Source organism: Manis javanica, chromosome 11, assembly GCF_040802235.1.
Source record: "Manis javanica isolate MJ-LG chromosome 11, MJ_LKY, whole genome shotgun sequence".
Lineage (NCBI taxonomy): Eukaryota > Metazoa > Chordata > Mammalia > Pholidota > Manidae > Manis > Manis javanica.
The window spans coordinates 25,675,818-25,700,981 of NC_133166.1; the positions used below are offsets into that span (position 1 = coordinate 25,675,818).

At 45.6% G+C, this 25,164-nt stretch overlaps 3 protein-coding genes and 1 pseudogene across 4 annotated transcripts in view; 2 read left to right on the forward strand and 2 right to left on the reverse strand.

Annotated features, from left to right (window-relative positions):
- Positions 1–25,164, forward strand: part of LOC108385358 (olfactory receptor 52B6) — a 122,891-nt gene that overhangs the window by 28,594 nt on the left and 69,133 nt on the right. Inside the window, exon 1 of one of the 2 annotated variants that reach the window (XM_037000984.2) lies at positions 21,808–21,915. The exons of the other annotated variant lie outside the window; for it this stretch is intronic. The gene's annotated coding sequence lies outside the window, so the exon portion shown is untranslated. Of the gene's footprint in view, positions 1–21,807; positions 21,916–25,164 lie in introns of those variants that run through there. 2 annotated transcript variants of the gene reach the window in all.
- Positions 701–1,724, forward strand: LOC108393385 (olfactory receptor 52D1). The gene has a single exon (XM_017654145.3). The coding sequence runs from the start codon at positions 768–770 to the stop codon at positions 1,722–1,724; it is 957 nt and encodes a 318-aa protein (XP_017509634.2). The 5' UTR covers positions 701–767.
- On the reverse strand, positions 1,940–2,022 carry LOC140844718 (U4 spliceosomal RNA; annotated as a pseudogene).
- Positions 21,057–23,944, reverse strand: UBQLN3 (ubiquilin 3). The gene is made up of 2 exons (XM_073216079.1): positions 23,613–23,944; positions 21,057–23,336 (listed from the first exon to the last, which is right to left on the reverse strand). The coding sequence occupies exon 2, from the start codon at positions 23,297–23,299 to the stop codon at positions 21,335–21,337; it is 1,965 nt and encodes a 654-aa protein (XP_073072180.1). The 5' UTR covers positions 23,300–23,336; positions 23,613–23,944; the 3' UTR covers positions 21,057–21,334.

Genomic DNA, 25,164 nt, shown 5'->3' on the forward strand with positions numbered 1-25,164 from the left:
CCTTCATGTGTGTGCTCAGATCACTGTGGATAACCAATTATGACAGATTTCAGTATGTTCAGGTCGCCTAGCCTCTTTATAGGCTCTTCAGATGATTTAAAAATAAGCCATTTGGTGTATATCTGGGATGAAATGTTACAAACACAGATTAAATAAATAACTCATCACAGCATTAGATCAAGAGGTCAATGGTATGTTACTAAGAGTTATAAGAATTGAATATTTTAGTAAATATTGATTATATTTTGAGCTACAAACACACCCATGTTGTGTGGAGGTTGCAGTTGTATGACAGTCTCAGCCCAACAGCATTTGGCAAAGTAGTGGATTAGAGACGCATGGCTTCTGGGAGACAGAGAAACTTGCCCTAAGATTTACAAACTAGAAAGGGAGAAAATAAAGAAAAAAAGTTTCCTTGAGCATATGGAATAGCATAACTTTTTTTTAAAAAGAGGCAAGAAAATTCCCTAGATGTATGTGGGAGAAAAGTCTGGAGGGATTAAACTGGGCAAATCCTTAAATTCTTAGCTTGAAGAATTCTTAGAGTATAAATATTTAGTATAGAAAATGCCAATGGAAAAAAATAGATTATATGTGATAGAGTCTTTTAAGATTCTTGAACAAGTTGGTAACCACAAATATTTTTCTCAGCCTAAAAAGATTATTTCACAGAATGGCCAACACCTTATGTGAATGAACCAGACACCTGGTGTTACAGGGCAGGTGTACCATCACTCCTTGGTACAGCCCTTTATTTGCCAAGCAGAATGTCAGCTTCCAACATCAGTGATGACAGTCTCCCAGCCACTCTTTACCTCACGGGGATCCCAGGGCTGGAGTGGGCCCACATCTGGATTGCCATCCCCTTTTGTGCCTTGTACATGGTGGCGCTGACTGGGAATGCTGCCCTCATTCTGGTCATTGTGACAGACAGCACCCTTCATGCACCCATGTACCTCTTCCTTTGCCTTCTCTCATTCACTGACCTGGCCCTCTGCTCCACCACTGTGCCCAAGACCTTGGCCATTTTGTGGCTTCATGCTGGTGAGATTTCCTTTGCGGGATGCCTAGCCCAGATGTTTTGTGTCCATTCTATCTATGCTCTGGAGTCCTCGGTTCTTCTTGCCATGGCCTTTGATCGGTATGTGGCTATCTGCAACCCACTGAGATACACCACCATCCTCAACCACACCGTCATAGGCAGAATTGGCCTTGTGGGGGTATTCCGTAGTATAGCTGTTGTCTCACCCTTCATCTTCTTGCTGAGGCGACTGCCCTACTGTGGCCACCATGTCCTGGCACATACATACTGTGAGCATATGGGCATTGCTCGACTGGCCTGTGCCAGCATCACTGTCAATATTGTCTATGGGCTGACGGTGGCCCTGCTGGCCATGGGTCTGGATTCCATTCTCATTACTATATCCTATGGCTTTATCCTCCATGCTGTCTTTCATCTTCCATCCCGTGATGCCCAGCACAAGGCTCTGAGTACCTGCGGCTCTCATCTTGGGGTCATCCTCGTCTTCTACATCCCTGCCTTCTTCTCCTTCCTCACCCACCGTTTTGGCCAGCACCAAGTCCCCCAGCATGTACACATCTTTCTGGCTAATCTCTACGTGCTGGTGCCTCCTGTGCTCAACCCAATCAGCTATGGGGCCAGGACCAAGGAGATTCAGAGTCGATTTCTAAGACTGCTTCACTTGGGGAAAATGTCGATATGAATTCTGAGCAGAGGTTGGAGAACAGAAAAATAAATGGGTATGGTAGCTGTGCAGATGCATTTACATGGATGGAGATCTCTGATATGAGTGTAATGTGTTTGCCTGGGAGGAAGCAAGGTTAGATGAATCTGAGATGTCAGGAGTTACACTGAACATGCCATATTCCTGAGGCAACTTCAGCAGTCCTGAGTGTCCCAGAAAGATGATGATATTTTTGCTTTTGGGAAACATTTTCAATTAGCAATAACCACATCTTGGGTAAACCTCATTAGCTACAGTACTGCTACAGCACAAAGCTCCTATATTTTTACTTTTGCCTCAAAAGTATCTTATGACTTATGAAAGGTCAGGTCAGTTCCTGTTCTTGAAAGGAGTCTGGGTTTCATAGTGCAGGTATTCTCCTGGGAGTCCAAGTAGAAAAAAAAAAGGAATGTTTGAAGTAAATTTAATCTGAATTTCAGTACTTTGGGTAGTGTTTAAGAACAGAAGTTCTAAAATCAGAGTACCTGGGTTTGAATCCTGGCTTCCCTACTTACGAGTTTTATGGCCTTGAACAAGTTGTTAAATATTTCTATGCCTCAGTTTGGCTGACTGTTAAATGGAGCATAATGTTAGTATCTCTCAATGTTGTGGGGAGGAATAAATGAATTAATGATTGTAGAAAACCTGAGACAGTGCCTAACATGTAAAACAATAAATAAATAGGAGAAAGTCCTGTAACCTCTCTAAACATTATTAGCCAAGTTATAACTTACTTAAGACTGTTTTATATGATTTCACTTCAAGGGGTTATTGTGGTTACTATGTATATACAACTCTAAAATATTTGCCTAGTGCTTGGGATATGAGTAGTGCTTATTAGAACTGTTTTCTCCCATTCCTCCTCTGGTCTCCCATGTGGAGGATCCTTTCCTTTTAGCCATAAAATTATCCCTTATCAAGGACTCAGGGGAGCCTTCTCAGAATCCATGTGCCTTGTTTAATAGCCCTTCATTTCTTTAGCAACCCCAGTTCTAAAATATATAAAAAATGCACAGATACTCCTCCAAACAGTTAGGAAATACAGTTGTAATTATCTGCATTTTAAATTAAGTTCCTCTGATTCAGAAGGGATAATATTCCTAAGGTTTTGCATTTAAATGGACAATACCTCATACACTATCCAGGATTTTATTTTATAATGGAAAGAAATTTGAGATCTGGATCCAGATAACCCTGGGATTCAGTCTTGGCTTCCTTATTTACTAATAGCTGCATAAATTATGGTATCCCGCTTAACTACCCCCAACCTTAGTTTTTATCAATATTCCTGTAACAAAGTGTTTATCACAGTATGTGACATAAATCACTCAATAAAAATTTGTGCTAATAGCATTTAGCTAACAATCCTTAATATGTAAAAGTCTGCTATGTTTTATTGTATTTGCATCATCTAAAATAATCTGTAGTGTTTATTTACTTCTTGATTGATTCACTCATAGCATTCTAACACATCATCACAGCAGGCATCTCGTCTGTGCCTTACAAATAATAAGCACTCAATAAATATTATGGAACAAATGTTGTGGACTCTACTGGTATGAATCACATTCTTTGTTGAATTAAAAAATGCATGATGTCTTCGTTGAGAAGAACAATGGCAGTGAATGCTGAGGGTCTGTCATAGTGTCTGACACCCTGTAGATATTCAGCAATTTAATTGTTGTTTATGTATTTTACATTGGGCTCTTCAGATGAAGGCATAACCCTAAGGATCAAGATAGAGGGAATGGAGAGTTTTTTAACTCAGGAAAATAACTAAGAAACAAGTATCACAAAGTCCATGGTTAAGGCAAGAGAAGTGCCAGTTCTGGCCACTGGATCTGGATCTGAATTTTTAGTCCCTGGTTTCCCCAAAGCATCTCTCCCAAAATGCTCCCCCCCACACACCCCTCATCAGCTGTTCTCCTGTTACATGGTTACATATAGCCACTGGTCCTTGGGGCATCTTCATCTGCCTACGTGGTGAGTCGCTTCATTGATGGAGCAGCACTTTACAGAAGAGAATGGAGTGGCTTGAGAGCACTGGTGACTTTCACTAGGACATTGGGACTGCAGGATTTAGAGTAAGAATGGGGGCTAGGGGAAAGGTGTTGAGCTGTATTTGGACTTGCTGAGCCAGAGGTTCCTCAAGGACACCCAAAGGGAAGGCTGGTAGGCAGTGGAAAAGTGCAAATAGACTCGAAGAATTAGGAACCGTAAACACAGAAATATGAGCCAGAACCAAGGAAATGGCCAGACTCTTTGAAAATTGAATAAAGAAGCATCAGTGTAACATACTCTCATCTCAGGAAACACTACTCTATAACAGATAAGAAAATAGATTAAATGAAGCGGCTTAAAGAAAAAAGGGTCAGTATATAAAATTCTGTAGAATGGGAAGATGAGGATTGAGAAGCAGTTTTGAGAAGCTTCTGCACTATACTGGGGATGAGTGTCTGATTGCAGAGGATGGTGAAACATGGGCTCTGGAAGAGGAGATGCTTTCAAGAAATTCAGAGACAAAAGAAAAGATAAAATTTAGTAGCTGAGAAGGCAGCAGAGTCAAGCATCTTGCGCATAAAGGGAAGCAGCCTGCATAGGAAGACAGGATGGAGCTCAGAAGTAGTGGAAGTTGATATGGTAAGAACAGGATCCTGGCATAGGCAGTTACCAAAGGAAAAGCCCTAGCTGAAAGGGAAATTAAACATCTTTTCTACAATATCAAGAGAACATGGTGAAAGAGTGGGTTGTCTCCAGAGGTTATAAAACCATGGCTTCTTGAGAGAGCAAAAGCCAGGATCCCTTCAGAGTCTCTGCATTTGGAATAGAGCTGACTGTGATGATGATGGTAATGTTGGTGGGGACTGGTTTACTGATTGAGCAGGAGAAAGATATTGATAAAACTCAGGATTTCCCCACCTAGTGTCCAGATTTGGAGAATGCTCTGAGATATGGGAAGAGGGGAAGCCCAGACCCAAGACCATATAACATGATCAATCCCTCCCAGAAACTACATTTTCTTTGCCCACCTACCCCAAGTTGACGTAACACATGAGATCCAAGCAATCTTTTTAATGTAGAACAGGCTTGAGTAGTGAGGGAACTGCTGTTCAAGTGTGCATATGATCTGATTAGGAGGAAACTGAAAAAAAACTACTTCCCTTCTTCTTCCCTCCCGTTTTCCTTTTCCTTTTCTGCATGGGGTGGAGCCTTGTGGGCGTCAGCTGGGGGGACCTAGGCCTCCTGCAGCAGGCTCTCAATGGCTGCATGAATGTCTCCACCTGTGTCCATGAGGACCTGCAGATTGGCCTCAAGATTAGCAAAACCCATGGCCTTCAGATGCTCCAGTTCTTGCTGGTAGAGGCCTTCAATGAGGGGGGATGAGGATGGTAAGGGTTGGATGAACTGGGAGCAGGCATTGGCTAGTGCATGGAGGAGCTGAGGAACAGCCCAGGTGGATTCCACTGGGTCTGCTCTGTGACCCTGTCCTCCAGCCCTAGTTTAAGGGGTTCCTCTATCCCCATGTGGTCTACCTGGGCCCCATAAATAAGGTCTCAGCCCAGCAAGTGGACCGTAGTGCCATCAAGAATGCCACGCTGGCTCAGTTTGTCTTGATCCCAGAGGATCTTTCCAGTGTAGATTAGCACCAGTCGGTCAGTGTCACAGTTAAGGCGTTTGGAGATTTCTTTCTTAAAGCGGCAGACACTGCTATTTTCTGCCAGCATAAATTCGTGGCAGTCCTGTGGGGTCTCGACAGACACTCTAATGATGTGTGATGATAGCTCCCAGCCAGCTACCAGCTGGCTGTCTCCGGCTTCTTCCCTAGCCCTTGCCATATTCCAAGAGAGGAATGTAGGGCCACCTGAAGACCTGTAGAAGCCTAGATATGACACTGAGCACACCTGGGCACATGGCCCAATGGGTCCAATGGTGTCCTCTTATCTACATCCTGCAGATGCCACTCCCAGTACTACTGTGCAGCCACCAGTCCTCCATAGGGGCATCAGCAGCCCTTCTCCAGGGCCAGCCTTAGGAGATATGATGTCAGCAATGAGGTCACAGTTGAGAGGGAAGGGCAGAGACCTCTACCACCTGTCTGAAGCTAGCTGTCTACGATTTGATTTAAACAGTATAGAAAAAAATTTAAATGTTCCTGTCTAGTAACATATTTTGCACTAGCCTATTTGACTGTTGAAAATCATACCACTTAAGTTTGATAAATGACTGCTGCTGAGTACAAAAGGCTCTGTTTGAAGAACTGGCGGAAGTGATGATTCTAGTCACCTGTCTTCCACTAAATTACATAACCAGCCATGACCCAGCCAAGGCCACAAGTTACCTTGTCTATATTGCCAGTACCTGAATGCCTCCTGCCCAGACCAGCTGGTGGCCTTTCCCAGCCCAGGTATATGCTGTGCATCAGTGAGGGAGTCTTGTCCACTTGTCCACTGAATTCTTCAGCACAAATCTCCTGGTTTATCCTTCCTGAGAAGCTGACCTCATTTGAATGTTTCACATTGTACAAATATTTATAATTTTAAAATACAATAAAATGATTTATTATTTATTTAATCCACTTATAATTTCCTATTTAGAAAAAAAGGGAAATGGACTCTCCAGTGTAAAATAGCTCTGGTTTAAATCCCACCACCGCCACTTCATAACCTTCACAAGTCATCTACCCTTTTAAGCCTGGCTTTTATCATCTATGAAATGATCATTTTTCACAGATCTGTTTTGATGTTTCAAGACGATAGATCATATAAAGTGTTGTACCTGGCAGAGAGCAAACATTTGTTAAATATTGAATATGCTATCAAATACTATAGTCCCTGCCAATCTTTGGCACACCCTGTGGTCAGGCCTGTAATTGGATGGGGAGACACAGAGGACAGGTGTGTCTGTCAAGGTTGACCAAATGCCAAGGAACATACTCAGCAACAGGTGATGGAGCCAACTCCAAATAGACTGGCTGGTGGGGGAAAAATGGTGTCCAGGAAGTCTGCTCTCAGACCAAACACTCCAACCAGACTCAGTGAAACACTGACTTGAAGCATTTGATTCGAAGTTTATAACATTAAGATCTAATGTCTTGAGAACATACTGCATTCCCATATTTCTTCACAGAGATTTCCCATCCTAATGAGAGTTTCATTAGGCATCCAACTGTGTGAAAGGTTCAGTATTATATGCAGTTTCAGTGTTTCTTTTCAGCAATTTCAGAAAAATCTAACAACAGCTTAATTGTTTTAGCCTGGAACTGTCACCTGGGTTAAGAGGACTTCTGGACAACTATGCTGCCTGATGCATGGGCTGCTCTTGGAACTCCTGTTGCATGAGGAGTGTCTGATCCTGCCATGCTAGTGAGCTCTGTGTTCCTTTCTGTATCCTCTGTGTAAATTTGAGCCAAATGTGGCTTGTGATGATCTTATAAGTTTGTTGAATTAAACCCAAGAGACACCCTAATGAGAGTGGCAGAGGCTACTTCCTTATCATTTTAGAGTACAGTCCAAACTCCTGGTCTAGCTACAGAGCCTCTCATGGCTGCAACTCTTGACTGCCTCTCCTCTGACTTCTAATGACTACAACTTTCCTACAGAATATGGACACACTGGCCTCCCTTCTGTATCAGGAACAAGTTGGGTGCCTTCCCGTACTTAAAACCATTACAGCCACTGTTCCCTAAGCCTTAAATGCATCTCCATCTAATCTTTACAAGGGTCATCCTTCTTACCATCCAGATCATCTCTTAACAGAGACCTTCCCAACTATTCCCAATTTTATTGGTCTATTTTAATTATCTGTGTGGAACTTACAGTTATATCATGCTTCTTCTTAACTTATTGTATTTTTCTGTCTTCCTCCACTAGAATATAAGCTCCATGAGAACAGGGACCTTATCTTATTTGTTACTGTAACCCCATTGCCAGCAGGAACTAAATGAAATATATATAAAAAGGGAGAGACGAAAGGTAGGACAGAGGGAGGTAAATTTGGGAGAAGAGGAGGTTGAATTAAAGACATGACAATGATTTACTGCCATGGGAGTTTATGGTGTTTGCTCACCTAAACATCCAGCAATAGGATGAACGTAGAGCAAGCATATGTTAGAACCCTTTGGTGTCATGATAAATAGAATCATATACCATAGTGAATGGACTCTTCGCTCTCTCTCCACAAACCTGATTCTCTCATAGCCTTCCCTCGCTCAGCTAATTTTATAAACAAGACAGTTAATGTCAGAACAGAACCTGAAACTTGCTGCTTCTTCCATTCCCCTTCCCTTCTATTAAGATTACCATTCATCTAGTTGTTAAGTTCCAAAGTATTGGAATCATCCCTGATTCCTTTCTTTTCACATCTGATTTTTCAGAAAATATTATGGGCTTCTTCCTCAAAATATACCTGAATCTGATCACCTCCACATTTTCAGTGCTGCCTGGTTTCCCTATATCCTCTCTTGCTCCATCAGTCACTACTTCCCACAATAGCCAAATTGATCTTTTAAAAATATAGATCAGCTAACCTCATCTCTTTACCCAAAATCACCAAAGGTTTTCCTGTTGTACTTGAATTAAATCTCAATGCCTTACCAAGATGTCACGTGCCCTGTCCTCGCCGGCAAGAACAGCATGCAACAACAGCAGGATTCTTCTGCAGAAAGCTTTATTCTTCAGCTCTTTGTGAAACAAATGAGTTGGGCAGGACCCAGAGGGGAAGGAGAGGCTTGCTTATATACTTCTCATGCTCTGACCTGGTTGGTGCGGTTCCATATGCCTTATTAGCATAACCATTTGGTGGGTCTCATTGGTCCTTATGCCAAGGCGCAATTAGCATGTAGTTTAGTGGTGTGGGATGATTTGTCATTAGGAAGTTCGGGGCCTTCCGGCTGCCCTGCATTGGGCGCTATTTTCTGAGCGCGGCTGCCAACATCTCCCCCTTTTTTGTCTAACAGAAGCTCAAGGCGTAACTTGCCAGCAGAGGCGGAGACAGAGGCCTGACCTCCATTATACTTCCTGATGCCCCCTTTTTGGAGAGGGGTTCTGGGCATCTACCCCTATGCAGTCAGGCATGCCTCTCAGAGGGGTCCAAGACCTCTTGCAGTACTTTGCCTCGCATCCTCTGGCTGGCGTTGGGACCGCTTGGTACAAAGGGTTTGGACCTTTTTTCTCAACCCTCTTGCACCATGAGCTTCTTAAAGAAAGCTGTGATTAAGCATTGAGGTACTCGGGCTTGGTGCAGTGCCACATGGGCTCAGGGTGCAAGAGCTACCTCAAGCTAAAGCCGAGCTTCCTTCTTAAGCATGTTGAGCCACACTTGGGGAGAGGCGCCAACGTCTATCGCCATTAGGGCTTGAGCAAGGATTACCTTGTCCTGCTTATGTTGGTTGCGGAGTCTGCATAACAACCAGAGTAAGAGCATGAGACCTCTAAGCAGGAACACGCCCATCCCAGCCATGCCCGCCCACTCCTTGACGTGGGAGAGAGCTCTGAGGAACCAGGAAGAGAGTCCTTCTGCTACGGAGATATCTAGACGGGTGGAGTTGATGTGGATAATTTCTCGCCGCAGCTCTTCTAGTGTCCCATCGAAGTCTTGGGACCAGTTTCCTGAAAGATACTGGGACAGGTCTCGTGACAGATTAGCTGCCCGTGTAAAATTTTCATATTGAATGCTAGTGATGCAGAGGGCACGATATTTCCGCTCACATCCCAATTGGGCCATTTGCCAGAGCACCTCCATTTGTTCCTCCACGAGATCTATGCGTTGATTGAGGATCATTATTCCTCCTTTCAGTTTGCCATCAAGTGTGGACTGTTGGTCCAGGGCAGAAGCTACTGAGGCTGCAAGGTTATTGAGCTCTGTAGCCGATTTGATGGAGGTGTCTAAAGCTATACCAGCGGCGGTGGCTGCGACCGCGGTCGCGGAGATCAGGAGCACTATGGCGGCTGTAACGCTGAAATCACGCCTTTCTTGAAACAGGGTCATGGTGTTAGGGGCGTCTACGGGAACAGGGACCCAACGGGGGATGCGGACTACCAAAGCATTGGTAAAGTTACGCGCATCCCAACACTGAGACAGAAAGCAGGTTTCATTGGAGCAGGAGTCAAAGCTACTATTGGATAAGATAAACAGAAATGGGGGGTATACGCATACTGGAGAAGGTGGAAAAAGGGAATTAGGTGACTCTGGACCTGATTTTGCTGAACACGTGTAGTTCTCGTTGTTATGGGTCATGGTCATGTTCCAGTGTGCGCGCGTGTAGTTGTTCTCGCACTAAAAGGTGATATTTTTTACACCAATTCCCCCACCCTGGAGGGCGGAAAAGGGGGAGAGGTCGGTACACGAGCCATTGACTCCACACAGCATCCATTTATGGAAGGGGTTCATGCTCAGCTGCTGACGAAACTCGCCTTCAAGCACTTTTACTGGCCACCAAGCCTCATTGGCTGGCCGTCCCTCTATATCTGGGGAGATGGTAAACTCCTGCCTCTCAGTTGCCTACGTTACTACAGTTGACTGACAGTCAGTCCAGGGCCACAGCTCTCCCTCATAGTCGCCCACACAATGGGAGGCATATTTGGGTTGATGAGGCCTGTCGGTGGAATTGTTCCTGGGAGAGTGTACAAATGTGCCATTGATCCAGAGAACCATCTGGTGGATAGTCATGTTCTTATAGGGTGGGCTTCCTTTCTTATTAGGCCCTTCAAATTTAGCTGACATAACGGGGAGGCCACTGGCCTCTAGAATTATGTCACTGAACCATCCGTATTTCCTCCGTTTCAGGGAGATACAGCCAGCTAGATTCTGAGTGGTGAAGCATAATGACCCATTAGTTACGAAGGATCGGTTTTCCCCCAACGGGGCTGTTAGGGTGTCCTTTTCTAGGTAGGGCAAGTTCATACTAGAGTTGGTGGTGAAAAAGCGGGGAAAAACGGCTGCATTGAAACGGACAGGCATAGGCTTAGGAAAGGCAGACAGGATTCTCCATCTCAATACTCCTTGAGTCGGGGTCTCCAGTGTCAGGAGCAGGGTCAGGAGGTACAGCGAAGTCATCTCCTTTGTTTAGGACTTTCCTCGTTAGGCGCTCTGGGATCCAGAAGGGATTTTCTTCACCCTGGGGGAAAACACACACAGCTCCCCTGGATCTGATTATGATTGGATCCGGGCCCTTCCATTGGTTAGATAACACGTCCTTCCATTTTACTAGTTCTTGTGGGTCTTTTGGCCACTGATTATGGCGATCCGCTGCTGTATGGCCTTGAGCATCCAGATTCAAAAAATTTATAGTGAAAAGTGCTAGGGCTATGGCAGTTTTTGGTGTGGGGGGTATATCTTCAATTCCCCCTTTTTGTTTAAGTAAATAGGATTTGAGCGTGCGGTTCGCGCGTTCCACAATCCCTTGATCCTGTGGGTTGTAGGGAAGGCCAGTGATATGTTTTATCCCCATGTGATGACAAAATTGAGCAAATTTTGTAGAGGTATAGGCTGGGCCATTGTCTGTTTTCAGAATCTGTGGTAACCCCCATGCGCTCCAAGCTTCAAGGCAGTGCTGGATGACATGGGAAGCTTTCTCTCCTGACAATGGGGAGGCAAAAATGACTCCTGAACAAGTATCCACGGATACGTGTACGTATTTAAGTTTCCCAAAAGGTGAAAAATGCGTCATATCCATTTGCCAGACTTGTAAAGGCCTAATACCTCTGGGGTTGATCCCAACATGAGGTGCAGGAAGGAAGCTGCAGCAATGTTGGCAGCTAAGGACAATGTTCCTAGCTTCGGCCCTGGTTATGCTAAACCGCTTGCGCAGTGTTTCGGCAGTGACATGAAATTGTGTATGGAATTTTGAAGCTGTGGTGATAGGGTCTAGCAGGGGAAAAGCTATATTTCTGGTTGCGAGGTCTGCCAGGTGGTTGCCTTGAGTCATAGGCCCGGGAAGGCCTGAATGTGCTCTGATATGAGTTATATACAAAGGAGATTGCCTATGAAGTAGTGCTGATTGTATCTGTTTGAACAAAGTGGCTACTGGGCTGGACGCTTTGATTAGCCCGGCCACTTCTAGAGATTTGACTGCATTAACTACATAACAGGAGTCAGACACAATATTTAAAGGTTCAGGAAAGATTTGTAGGACCTCTAAGACTATGCGACATTCCACTATTTGTGGAGTGTCAGGCGTGTAGCCTTTTGTCACAACTTTGCCATCATGGACATAGGCACCTGTGCCTGTCTTAGACCCGTCCGTGTAAACTGTTTTTCCATGAGGCAGCGGGGTTAGGCTAGTGACCCGAGGGAATACTAGGAGATGATTTTTGGCGAAGTTGATGAGGGGATGTTTAGGGAAATGATTATCAAAGGTTCTTGAGAAACTGTAAGCAAGTATGGCTCAATCATCATTCATAGCATATAATACTTGTATCTGTTCTACGCTGTAAGGGGTTATAATTTTAGCTGGAGCCTCTCCGAAATGTGTCATGGAGGTTTTTACTCCTCCCAAAGCAAGTTTGGCCACGGCTGCCGGATAGTACTCTATTGTCCTAGCCTGAGAGGCTTGGGGATGAATCCAGATCAGTGGGCCGTGCTGCCATAAGACTGCTGTTGGCAGCTCTGGGGTGGGAAGGACACACAACTCAAAGGGTTCATTCAATTGAACCCTATTTAGCTGTGCTGTCATCAAAGCCTGTTCCACTTTGCGAATGGCTTGTAATGCCTCAGGTGTGAGGGAGCGCGGTGACGTTAGTTGTGGGTCTCCTTCTAGGATTTTAAACAGTGGAGTCAATTCAGTGGTGGGTATCTTTAAGTATGGGCGCAACCAATTAATATCCCCTAGGAGTTTTTGGAAGTCATTCAAATTTCGCAATTGATTATGTCTTATCTCAAGCTTTTGGGGGCAAATTACATCTGTGTAAATGGTTGCTCCTAGGAATTTGCTAACACTAGATTTTTGGACCTTCTCGCTTGCTATATTCAGTCTCTAATTTTCTAGGGATCTAGTGAGATCTATATATGCTTCTTCTATTTCCGCTGGTTGTGGGGAGCAAAGAAGGATGTCATCCATGTAATGGATGATCTTTAGCGTGGGATAGGTCTTACGAATTGGGTCTAGCACCCGCTGAACGTACAGTTGACATATGGTGGGGCTATTTGCCATTCCTTGAGGGAGGACCTTCCACTGAAATCTGGCATCGGGTTGTTCATGGTTAATAGCTGGCAAAGTAAAAGCAAATCTTTCCCTGTCCTTGGAGCTTAGGGGTATGGAAAAGAAACAATCTTTAATATCCATTATGAGCACTTTCCATTCTTTGGGTAAGGCAGAGAGGAGTGGCAGTCCCCGTTGTACGGGTCCAAGCATTCTCATTTGAGCATTTACTGCTCTCAGATCATGAAGCAACCTCTATGATCCTGACTTTTTCCTGATTACAAATATGGGTGTGTTCCATGGGGACACAGAGGGTTCTAGGTGTCCCACTTGGAGCTGCTCTTGCACTAAGCAATGAGCTGCTTCTAATTTTTCAGAGGATAGGGGCCACTGAGGAACCCATACGGCCTCCTCTGTGAGCCAAGGTATGGGCATGGCATCTTCAATGGCCCCTATGAAAAACCTAGGCCGTGACGGTCATTCTTTACTTTGGGCAGGATGGGCTCTATGCGTCCCTGTTGGTGTTTCCCCAGCCCCTTGCCAGGGATGTATCCCATGTCCATCATCATGCCTTGGGCGGGGGTGGAGTATTCATTAATGAGTTTGAGGCCTAAGTCTCTCATGACATCCCTCCCCCATAAATTGACCGGTAGAGGGAGTACATAAGGGGTGACTGTACCCTCTTGTCCTTCAGGGGCTCGCCATTTCAATGGTTTGGCACTAATTGAAGGGCTTGACTCATATCCTAAACCTTGTAATGAATGTGAGGATTGGGTCACAGGCCACTTGGAGGGCCACCAGGTTGCAGAGATAATACTTTTATCTGCTCCAGTGTCTAGGATTCCCTCAAAGCTCTTTCCCTCTATTTGAAGAGTTAATTTTGGTCTGTCTGCTAAATCTAATACTATGAAGGCTGAATCCCAGTCAGAGGAGCCGAAGCCCCTTTCTCCCCTCTCCGTGTTGGTAGCAGGATAATTGGCGTGGAGACTAGGTAAAACTAAGAGCTGGGCTATGCGGTCTCCCGGAGATATAGGGTAGATTCCTCTAGGGGCCGAACACATGATTTTTACCTGTCCTTCATAATCTTGATCTATGACTCCGGGATGAACTACCAGGCCTTTCAATGCAGCAGAAGAGCGCCCTAGGAGTAACCCAATGGTATTTGGTGGTAGGGGGCCTTTAAAGTCTGAAGGGATAGGCTGAACTCCCATCTGTGGAGTCAACACTATTCTGGTGGTGGCACAGATGTCGAATCCCGCGGAACTTGAAGTGGCTCTCCTTGGGGGGCCTGGTTGTTCCCGAATGACACTTGCGTGCTGGTTGCCCCATATATTTGCGGGCCCTGGTGCCGGGGGCCCCTCTGGGCGTTTTTTGGCAGTTCTAAGGGTTTCCCTTCTATATCTTTAATAGACCGGCACTCATTGGCCCAATGCCTGCCTTTCTTACACTTAGGGCATAACCCAGGGGTCTTTTGGGTTGTTTGCTCTGAAACTGGGCTCCTACACTCTCTCTTTATATGTCCTAATTTCCCGCATTGAAAACATTTGATACTTCTGTTAGTGATCCTGGCTTGTTTGTGGCTCTGTAATATGGCCGCGGCTAGGCCCGCATTGGTGAGTGGCCCTCCTATTTCTCTACAGGCTTTCAACCAGGCATATATCCCTTTTTGTTTCCAGGGTGTTATTGCCTGTCTGCATTCCTTGGTACATTGTTCAAATACTAATTGCTCCACTAGGGGCATTGCTTGTTCCTGATCTCCAAATATTCTGCCTGCGGCCTCCATCATACGAGCGACAAAGTCAGAAAATGGCTCGCTCAGCCCCTGAATAATTTTTGTCAAATTGCCTGATACTTCTCCTTTGTTGGTGAGGGCTTTCCATGCCTTGGCGGCGCACATGTTTATTTGTGCGTATACCTGTAAGGGGAAGGCGGTCTAGTTGGCTACCCACTGTCCTTGGCCCGTCAGCATATCATATGACCACGCAGGCTGTCCTTCGGCCGCGTTTGCGCGTGCCTGGGTCATGCTGATATCATGCCACAATGCCTTCCATTCTATGTATTGCCCCATACTAGAAAGGCATGCCTTAGTTACATATTGCCAGTCTGCGGGTGTCATGGCTGTCTCTGTTAATCTCTCAACTTGTGCTATGGTATAGTTGGCACTGACCCCATACGCTCGGACGGATTCCGTTAAGTCTTTAACTTGTTTATGACTCAGGGGTTGGTGAGAGCGTACACCGTTATCCTCAAATACAGGAAACATTTGTCTAATTGCTTGAAGAGTATCTGGGTGGCAAAAGGAGAGTGCGCCACTCACGTAAGGTGGCGGGGCAACGGGCGTCGGGGGACACCCTGCTTTCATTTTTTCCTTGGTCCGCTTTTCAACTTTGCTGGTTCCCTTACTTCTACACTCTGCGGTTTTATTTTCTTCCCCTTCCTCTGCGGACGTCAATTCCTCCTCAGATTCCCTATTGGAGAGTTGGAGGTCCCTCAACTCTTTCCAGGGGTATTTACTATTTTCTCCGAGGCGATCGTCACTCGCTTCTCGGGGCTCTTTCACTTTTGCCCTAGGCGGGCTTTCTCCCTCACTCTGGGGTTTCTTTACTTTCGTTTTTGTGGCCTTTTTTCGGCCGCGCGCGCTCTCTGTTTCCCGTTCCGTTTCTGACATGCTCTCTTGGATATCTGTCAATGCTCTCTGACCTTCTTTTATTACCTTTTCACATCTCTCATCTTGCAGACAAGCTCTAATCAGTTTCCAGAGGGGCCTGGTGCCTCCCCTCAGGCTACCCTCCTCCTCCTCTCTATCAAGATCTTTCCCCAGTTTGTCCCAGCTCGGGATTGAGAGGGACCCTGAACAAATGAACCAGGAGGCCACACGGTCTATCTCCTTCACAAAAGATCCTAAGATTTTGCTGGAGACCTTCAAGTTTCGCTCTTTGAGAGCTGTCTGCAGCGCCGTGACTAATGACGGTGCATTCCCCATGGTGCCTCCTTATTTACAGAGAACCATCAACCATCATCCTAAAAAGCAGGGGCCTCTCGGAACTTACCCCTCCGGGCTTTCTTCTGACCTGCAGTTCTGAATCCTCTCTAGATGTCTGAAGGGTCCTCCCTGTGCCGGTGATGTTCTGGTTCCCGGGATTCGGCACCACTTGTCGCGTGCCCTGTCCTCGCCGGCAAGAACAGCATGCAACAACAGCAGGATTCTTCTGCAGAAAGCTTTATTCTTCAGCTCTTTGTGAAACAAATGAGTTGGGCAGGACCCAGAGGGGAAGGAGAGGCTTGCTTATATACTTCTCATGCTCTGACCTGGTTGGTGCGGCTCCATATGCCTTATTAGCATAACCATTTGGTGGGTCTCATTGGTCCTTATGCCAAGGCGCAATTAGCATGTAGTTTAGTGGTGTGGGATGATTTGTCATTAGGAAGTTCGGGGCCTTCCGGCTGCCCTGCATTGGGCGCTATTTTCTGTTCGCGGCTGCCAACACCAAGATTGAAATGCCTTCATATTTCGGCCCATGCCTGCCTTCCTGGCCCCATCGCCTGAACGCCCTGCTCCAGGGGCACCTGAGCAGTCTTCTTGTGCTGGTACATGCCAGGCTCGCACCTGCTTTTTAACTGGTGTTCTTTGTGTCTGTGAACTCTTGTGTCTGGCCTTTACTTGGCCAATTCCCTTGACTACTTGATGTCTGCCTCCTTTCTCTTGGCTCGGTGAAAGCAGGACATTGTGATCTTGAATACCTCCTATCTCCCTCACCTAGCACAAAACCTGGCACAGAGAGCATGTTCAATTAAAATTAGCTGAATAACAAAATGAATCCTCAGTTCCTCTCCTTCCTTAACCTTGCTTAGCTCATCTTATCAGAAAGTTTTGTAAATTCTATCTCCAAAATACATTTTCAACCATTCACGTCTTGCCAAATGCCCTTGTCAAGAACCCTAGTCTAAAGGTAACGCCTGCTCTTATCTGAATGACTATAGTGTCCTCTGACTTGACTCGGCTTCCACGCCTGCCACCATTTCATTCATGCTCCACATGAGATGAGCAGGAAATCCACACTCTGTGGCTGGACAACAGAGCCCTGTGTGACTTGTGAACCTTCTTCCTGCCTCTCCTTGAAGTGCTCTCCGTCCCATACTCTGTACACCGCACACGCTGGCCTTCTCTCCTTTTCCTTCAGATGTTTCGAGCTCTACCATAACTCAGGGAACGCTTTACACTTTGCTCTCCGCCTGAAACATTCTTCCCCCAGCTCTTTGAATGTCTTGCTTCCTCTTCCTTCAAGTCTCTGCCTAAATACTCCCTCCAGAGAGATACACGGTGACCACCCTTCTAAAAATATATCCCTCCTCACTTTAGATGCACAAGCAAAATACCTTATTTCCTGTGTGAATTTATTACAATTATAATTCAATTATTTATGTAATAGAAAGTGATGCAGAGATTAAGGAAGTGGTCTCTAGAAACACTGGTTCAAATACCAGCTCCAGCTACACCATTTACTAGCTGTGCAACCTTGGACTAGACACTTAACATTTCTAAGCCTTTCTTTATCTGTAAAATAAGATTAGTAATAGTACCTACCTTCTAAATTGGTTAAGAAATTAGTAAATCTTATAGAACAGTGCCTAGTTCTCGGTTAGTGCTCTGTGTTAGCTATTCTTTTTCTTATTTGTTTGAAATCTCTTATCTTCACTGTAGTCTAAGCTTCTGAGGGCAGGAACCGTATCTGTCTTGTTGGCCAGTGAACTCCTAGCACCTTCATAGTTTCTGGCATATAAGTGTTCAGGAAATATTAAGTTAATAAATTACAAAAGGATATTTAATAACTTGGAAAGAAAGCTTCATGATACATTATCAAGATAAAAAGGCAGGTTATAAAACACTATGTACAATATAATCACAATTTTGTAAAATATGTGGAAGGACAACCATCGTGGTATTAGCAGTGCTTTTGGGATAGTGGTGTTACTGCTGGTTTTTATATTCTTACTTTCCTTATTCCCACATATATATTTTCCTGTTGTACTTGAATCAAATCTCAATGCCTTACCAAGATTAAAAAACGTTCATAATTTGGCCCATGCCTACCTCCCTAGCCCTGTTGCCCTTTTAAGCTTGGCTTTTATCATCTATGAAATGATCGTGTATATATATATATATATGTGTGTGTGTGTGTGTGTGTGTGTATATATACATATATATATATGGCTTTTAAACTGAGAGAACATCATCAAATTATGTTTTTAGAGAAGAGGTTTAACTATTTTAAGAGTGGAGGATTTATGACTATTTTTTTCAACAATGCTTTGCTTGCTTACATGAAAATCAACAATATATCTAAAATAGGGATTCATAATGTAAATGATGACAGTACAATAATATCCATTCTGAACATATAACAGACAAAAATTGTCACTCAAAATAACAAAATGTAACATTTAAATAAACTCAAATGTGTAGAATTATATGAAGAAACTATAGTTCTTTAAAGAGAAACAAATTAAACTTCAGTGGAAGCATTCCCTATTCTAAAAGGAAAAACTGCCTACTTGAATTTCTCAGTTCTCCTCTAATTTATAAACGTAACAGAAAGCCAATCAAGGTTGCATTTGGCCTTTCCTAAAACTGGGCATCTACTTTACAGTATATGCAAAAACGAAGTTAGACAGTGATATTTAGTTAAGAAACAATGAGTCAAGCATTAAACTTTGTGTCATTAAATATTTCAAAGTTAAAATAATTGAAGTTTGGTACTAGCAGATGTAAAAACCCATAAACACACATATACACATGTGTAGGATATGGTAAAGAACATATTTTAATCCAGTGCAGAGATTTGCAGGAGCCAGTGATGCAGAAATTCCAATGAATTCCACAAACCCTGCCCTTCTTTGCTTTTTATGGGTGAGGATTAAAACACTAATAAACAATTTTGTGCAGTAGTAAAAAGTGTAGTCTGTGGAAGTAGATTGCCTAATTTCAAATCCTGGCTCCACTCCATGGAACTAACTAAGCAATGTACTTTCCCTCTCCCTAGGCCTCAGTTTCCTGCATCTGAAAAATAGGGAAATCATACTACCCGCAAAAGGAAGGACTATTGTATTGTGTGGCTTCAGATGTAAAGAGCTTGGAACCTTCCTATATTCAGAGCATATAGGAAGCCTCGATAAGTGTTAAATGCTATTTAAATTTAAGTAGTGAAACCTTAAAATATCTAGAAAAAATGCAGGCCATATTTATGACTGAGGGGAATATCTGGAAAAAAAAGCTCACTTGTTTGGATAGTACCTTTTCCTTAAATTACTGTCCACCTGCCAGCTTTTGTGGTGCAAACCAGCATTGCTGCTTCACTGCATTTTTGCTTTCTGCAAAATCTCTTGGTCTGAAGAAAGGCTGCATTTTCTTTAGGAGGAGTGAGGCACTAGGAGGAGTGAGGCACTTGGCCCAATGTGATCAGAATTATGTCTCTGCTTCTCTTCTCCTACCACACAACTCCCTCATGCGGGTCTTCCCAAGGCCCAGATATTTGACTTAGCCCTCTGCTGAGGACTGAAATTAGAGATTGCATTGGACCTCTTCCCCCTCCAGAGGCAGCCTCAAAGTTCTTGTTAATTACAGGAGACGGAGAGGCAGGGTTTTCCTCTCCTTTCCCTTAGCACCACTAGAAACAGGTTCCTTGATCTGGATGAGTGCTCTCTTCCACACACCCTGATGGGGAGCGGAGGGGGTAGAAGGTATGTTTAGTGAGCTACTCCACAGGAGGAGACCTAGAGTAGTTGGAGAGGTCTGCCCCCAAAAACGCGTTTCATCTCTGAGTCACACACTGGTAGCTAAAAGGTAATGGCAGTTGGTCCACTTACTGTATCTTGGGTTCCAGGCAGAGGTTCTATTTCTCCAAGGTCCCAAAGGATCTGAATCCTTTGACAATTAAATACAGTCTCTGATGTTTGACTGTGCACGACAGCCATGTTTACCCTGGTGGTGTCCTCCATCAAAGAGCTTTTTCTTTCCTTGCCAGGACCAAACTGTGTTTTGTATGCTTGTACACAAGTACAAAGGTATGCCCAGATAAAGATGTGTTTGAGTATGAATATGCATTTGTGTGTTTCACTCATGTGAGCTCACAGGTGCATTTATGTGTACTGGAAGGCATGGATGGGTCACTCAACTTATGAATTCTAACACTTTCACCCTAGAAGTACATGGGTAATGGTCAGTGCCCCCAAGTGCCAACAAGAACCTAATCTGAGATTCAGCTGCACCTCTTATGTGTTATGTACGATCTACCTCGGCGTCTTCGTGCATAATGGCTCTTCTGCTGGAGTACTCTTCCCTCCCCCTTCAGATCTTTCCCAGCTCCACCCTTACCACTTTTAAGATTTTAGCTTGAAGCACTTACAGGAACCTTTCAAGTCTCCCCAACTAGTTCCAGCCCCTTAGGCTACTTCACAGCACTTTTCATAGTTTTTAGTTATATATTAACAAGTGCTTTTCAAATACTCACAGTTGGAACAGTTCCTGCTACCAGATCATAAACTCATGAGGGCAGGATCATATCTTTCTTAACTCATGTTGAATTTCAAATTATTAGCAGGATGCTGAGCACAGGGTACTCACTCAGTTTCTGAACTGGGAATTGCAAGAAAGACAAAACCCAGGACAGGCTGAGTCCATGACAGTGTGATCAGCTGTCTGGATCTGGCTACCAGGGGGAGTAAGTTTGTAAACTTGGTGAGATTAGGAAATCTTAAAATTCAGCCTGAATGCTTGCTTACTCTATATCCACTCAGGGATCAGCATCAAACCCAGAAAGTGAAAGTTCCCTGAGAGGTAGTCTTCAGCAGCAAGAAAAATAAGAAACTATGCTCCCTTTTCAGTCAGGCTGGTGGAAGAGAGCCCCTAAGAACAGAGCACATGGTAGCAGCTTCTATAGGGCACCAATCTTGAGTGATATCTGGAAGGACACCAGGAAAGCCACAGGGCTGAGCTCACCCCCTTTGCTGTTCATGCCTCTAGTTCTTCTAACTTTAGCCCTTTTAGCTTCTCCTCCAAGCTCTCCCAACCAAGCTCTCCCAACCATGCAGAGACAGCTCTTTCCCCCACCTCTCTTCCCGTATCCTCCCCCTTTCACACAGACCAAAAGAATCAGACTTAGGCAGCATCTGACACTGGAGATTGGATATAATTGCATCTCAAGATAGGCATAAGCAGAGCTCAGACTGGGGCCCCATCATGGCACAGTGGCAGAGGTATTTGGATCACACAGCACCCCCACCCTGTTGCTGGCTCTCATTCTTCCTCACTGACTGCACCAACATTGTTTATGCAGTAAAGGGCATCATAGTGAATTTGGTTCATAGTGCAACTGCATTCAAGAATGGGGACATTAGGGTCGTGGCTGTGGGGAAAGGGCACAGAGACAAGATGTGGTCTGAACACCTAGGGCTCCTACGACTGCCTCAGCTTCTCCACAGCAGCATCCATGTCACCCCCGGTGGCAATGAGAGCCTGGAGGTTGGCTTCAGGATTCAGAAAGCCCATTGCCCGCAGCTGCTCCAGCTGTACCCAGAAGTGAGCTTCGGGCTGCAGCTGCTGGGAATCGGCTGCAGCCAGGGCTTGCAACATCTGGAGGAGGAGGGTAGAGTGGAGGCCCAGCCCCAGAGAGCTCTGTGCTGTGGGAACCTCAGGGGCTGGGGCCTGGGGGGGATCCTCAGGCATAACGGTGCCCTCTCTCGGCTCAGTACCTCCTGTACTTCCCAGCCCTGCTAGGCAAGGCATGAGCCAGAGTAGGAGGCGAGGTGCTTCAGCAGCCAGGGTCTGCAGACCCTGCTCAATCTGCAGCAGGGCGTGCACGGCCCGAGGACTGGCTGTGGCCGCCTGAAGGTGCAGCATCAGTGGCAGCTGGCAGCGCATTTCATCCTGCGGCTGTGGGACAGGATTCAGGCTGGCTGGCCTCAGAGATCTTGGATAAGCTGGCGGTGGCAGCAGGGCATGCTCAGGGATCCCAGGAGAAGCTGCCATGGTGGAAGGTAGGGAAGGAACAGATGGACCCCTGTGGGCAGGGCTCCCCTGCCCTGAGATGAGATCAGGCATTTTGGCGTTGTGGCCGTCGGAGCCATTCCCTGCACTATCTTGGCCTCTGTCCTGTCCAGTACTGCTCTCTGTGGAGTATCTCAAGAAGGCTGGAGAGGATGACTGTCCTTTGATTGTTATTGACTCCCTGGGGAGAGGCTGACCTTCCTTAGGTTCCTGGGATGAGAGTGGAGCTGGGGGAGCTCGGTTTCGTGGTGGTGGTGGTTCTTGGCTGGGGCTGAGGGTGGATGCAGACCCCTGCAGGTAGGTTCCCAGGGACTGAGAGGTCTCATGGAACTGCTGGAGATAGTCATAGAGCCCTATGTTACCCAGAATGTTGGAGACCCTATTTCTAATTTCGGATACTGCCTCATCTCCAGGCCCCCTGCCTCGTCTGCCACCCAAGCCTCCATAGGTGGAAGCCCAAGGGTTAGGGAGAGGGTCACAATTCTCCATCCTTGAAGGTTGACAGCTTTCTCTGGTGGCATTAACGGTAGTGGCATTAGCAAAGGGATTGCCACCAAACTGCTCCTGTACAGCATTAAGCATTGGGTCCATGATATCTGTGTACATGGTACAAAGCACATTGTAGCCACCAGGGATGCTCTCCAGATTACTGAGCGCCCGGTCCTGGCTACGCATCATCTCTTGCATCACAGCTGGATTGCGTAGAAACTCCAGCGTCTGCCGCATGATTTCAGGGTTGTTGAGAATATGCCCAATATCAGGGTTGTGCTGGATCAGCTGCTGCATGTGGGGGTTGTTGAGAATCAGCTGGTACACAAGGCCTGTGTTAGATAGCAGACCCTGGGTGAAGATGTCATCAATGATCTGAGCCACTAACTCAGGCACAGATACGTGCTGAGACATGAGTGAGCTGGGCTGGTTGGGGAAACTACCAGAGGTCAGTCTTAGCCCACGGAGGCCCGTGAGAACACCCAAGCTAAAGGTGGGTGGTCCCTCTGCTGAGTAAATGGAGCCCGGCTGAGGGAGCAGCCCAGGGCTTAGGGCTGGGGTGGGGACTGAAGCAGCGGGGCACTCAGTGCCCAGGGTGTGGCGTGGCATCTTGATAACTAGGTGTACAGCGAGGCCATCTCGCACTCCACACTGTGCTAATGAGTCAGAGTCCTTGAGGATTTTGCCAGCAAAGATTAGGACCAGCTGATCAGGGTGGGCCTTAAAGTGCTGGGATATCTCCTCCTTCAGCTGCTGGATGGTGCAAGTGTCTATAACTGAGAAATCCTCCTTGTCCTTGGGTGTCTTCACTATCACCTTGATGAGCTGAGGATCCTGGCCTGGTGCTGGGCTGCCCTGCGGCAGTGCCTCTCTGCGTTTGGCCATGGCGGGCAGCAGGAGGCCCAGGTCTGTGGGGACACAGCTGAGGGATGGGGATGGGAGACAAAGATCACCTTTTGGGCAGTGATGAGAGTAGGAAATGTGATTGGGAAAAGGGCCTGGCATCTTGGGGTGGGGAAGCTGGAGTGTCCACATGGAAGGGGCTGTGAGGCCTTTGGGATAGGATGCTTTGGAAGACTATGGATTTGAGAGATATCAGGATCAGGGGAGGGAAACCTGAGGCCCTGGGAAAGAGGTCTCTAGTTGCTGAGTAAAGAGGCAAAGTCAGGAAAAAGGGCCCAGTCTGAGGAATACATACCAATCAGCTGTAGCCCTGTCCTTCCTCTTATACAGGGCTCCACACTGCCCTCATCTTGCTAATAACCACCCCTGAAGCCTTCTGGTCAGAAGTCACTCTGTCAGGTCGCCTCTGTGATGTCAGCTCTGACATCACAGCCTCATACAATGGCTCCTTGAGACTTCTTTGCCAAGGGGCTCTGGATCCCTGAGGACTCCATCTCTTCTACTCTTCAACTCATCTTCTCCCTTTATCTCAGTTGCCTTCTTCACAGGGGGTCTGGGCTGACCCTTCTTAGGCCAATAGTCTTGCTACCACACAACCTGGTATGTGGTATGTGGAGACTCCGATGCAGGTAGGAGAGTTAAGAAAGTCTCCTTAATGCCTTTGTCCCCATTAAGGCCCAAATTCAGCTACACCCTGAATTGCTCTTCTTCCTAGCAATCTCTGTTCTGTTCTCTATGTCTTCTCTCTAATTCAACTTTAGCCATGAATTCTTTATCTACATTCAAAGTATTGACTTTCCAATGAGTAGGATCTAGAGTCTTGAGAGACAGACCAAGAATGACATGAAATTTTAAAATGTTTTTTAAAATATTATTATTCCCCTGAAGAACTCAAAGAATGGATTGGCTGAAATTTTCAAATTTTAAATTTTAAAATGACCAGGGAATAAAGTTAAACAGAAAATTTAAGAGTTCAGTTTTACACATATTTGGCACATCTGTTTTGCATCCAAATGGACGTGTAGGAAGGTGGTTCAGTATTGTGAGTCTAGACTTCATCAGCAGTGACAGAGTATCTGCAATCACGAGATCAATGAGTACAGTAAAAGGATAGAGATAAAAAGACTGAGTCCTGGGCACTACGATAGATAGAAGTCTGGAAGGTTGGATGAATTCAGCAAAGGAAACCAAGAAGAAATACAACATTGTCAGAAAAAGGGGAGAGAGGAAGAGAGAGAAGGCAAGTGAAGAGTATCAGAAGGGAGAGAGTGACCACCTGCACCAAATGATCCTGGTGGGTCAGTGAGGTGAAGACTGAGAACAGGCCGCTGGGTTTGACCCGAGAGGGCTGGGGACTGTGATGTGACCGGCTCTGGAAGAGTGGTGGCGGTGGAAACCTGGAGTGGGGTTCAAAGCCAATGGGTTGGACAGGACGTGGGTCCCTTAGGAGCATGCCGAGTAGAGAAAAGGGAGGGTGGCTGTGTCAGAATATGGGGATGAAGACATTTTGGTTTCGTTTTTCCTTACGCTGAGAATATTACATTGTGTTTTGATTCTGATGGGAACAATCCAATGAGGGAAAGAATCCTGCAAAACAAAGAGAAAATAATTGCAAGAGTAAGTTACTGCGTAGACAAGATTACACAGGGATTGGGATCAAGTGCCCAAGTAGAGAGCTTGATTTAGGACCATTGATAGTTTATTCATTGTAACAGGATGGGGCACAGCACAGATGCAGGTGCAGATTAGTTGGTGCACTTAGTGGTAGAAGTCATTTCTGATCATGTTTGTCTTCTTGTCATCAGCTGAGACTGAAAATTAAAAAAAGGAGCATTTAAAGTTTGAGA

Excerpts from the sequence above, each read along its gene's own strand:
- UBQLN3 (XM_073216079.1), bottom strand. The coding sequence starts at position 23,299 with ATGGCCAAACGCAGAGAGGCACTGCCGCAGGGCAGCCCAGCACCAGGC.
- LOC108393385 (XM_017654145.3), top strand. The coding sequence starts at position 768 with ATGTCAGCTTCCAACATCAGTGATGACAGTCTCCCAGCCACTCTTTAC.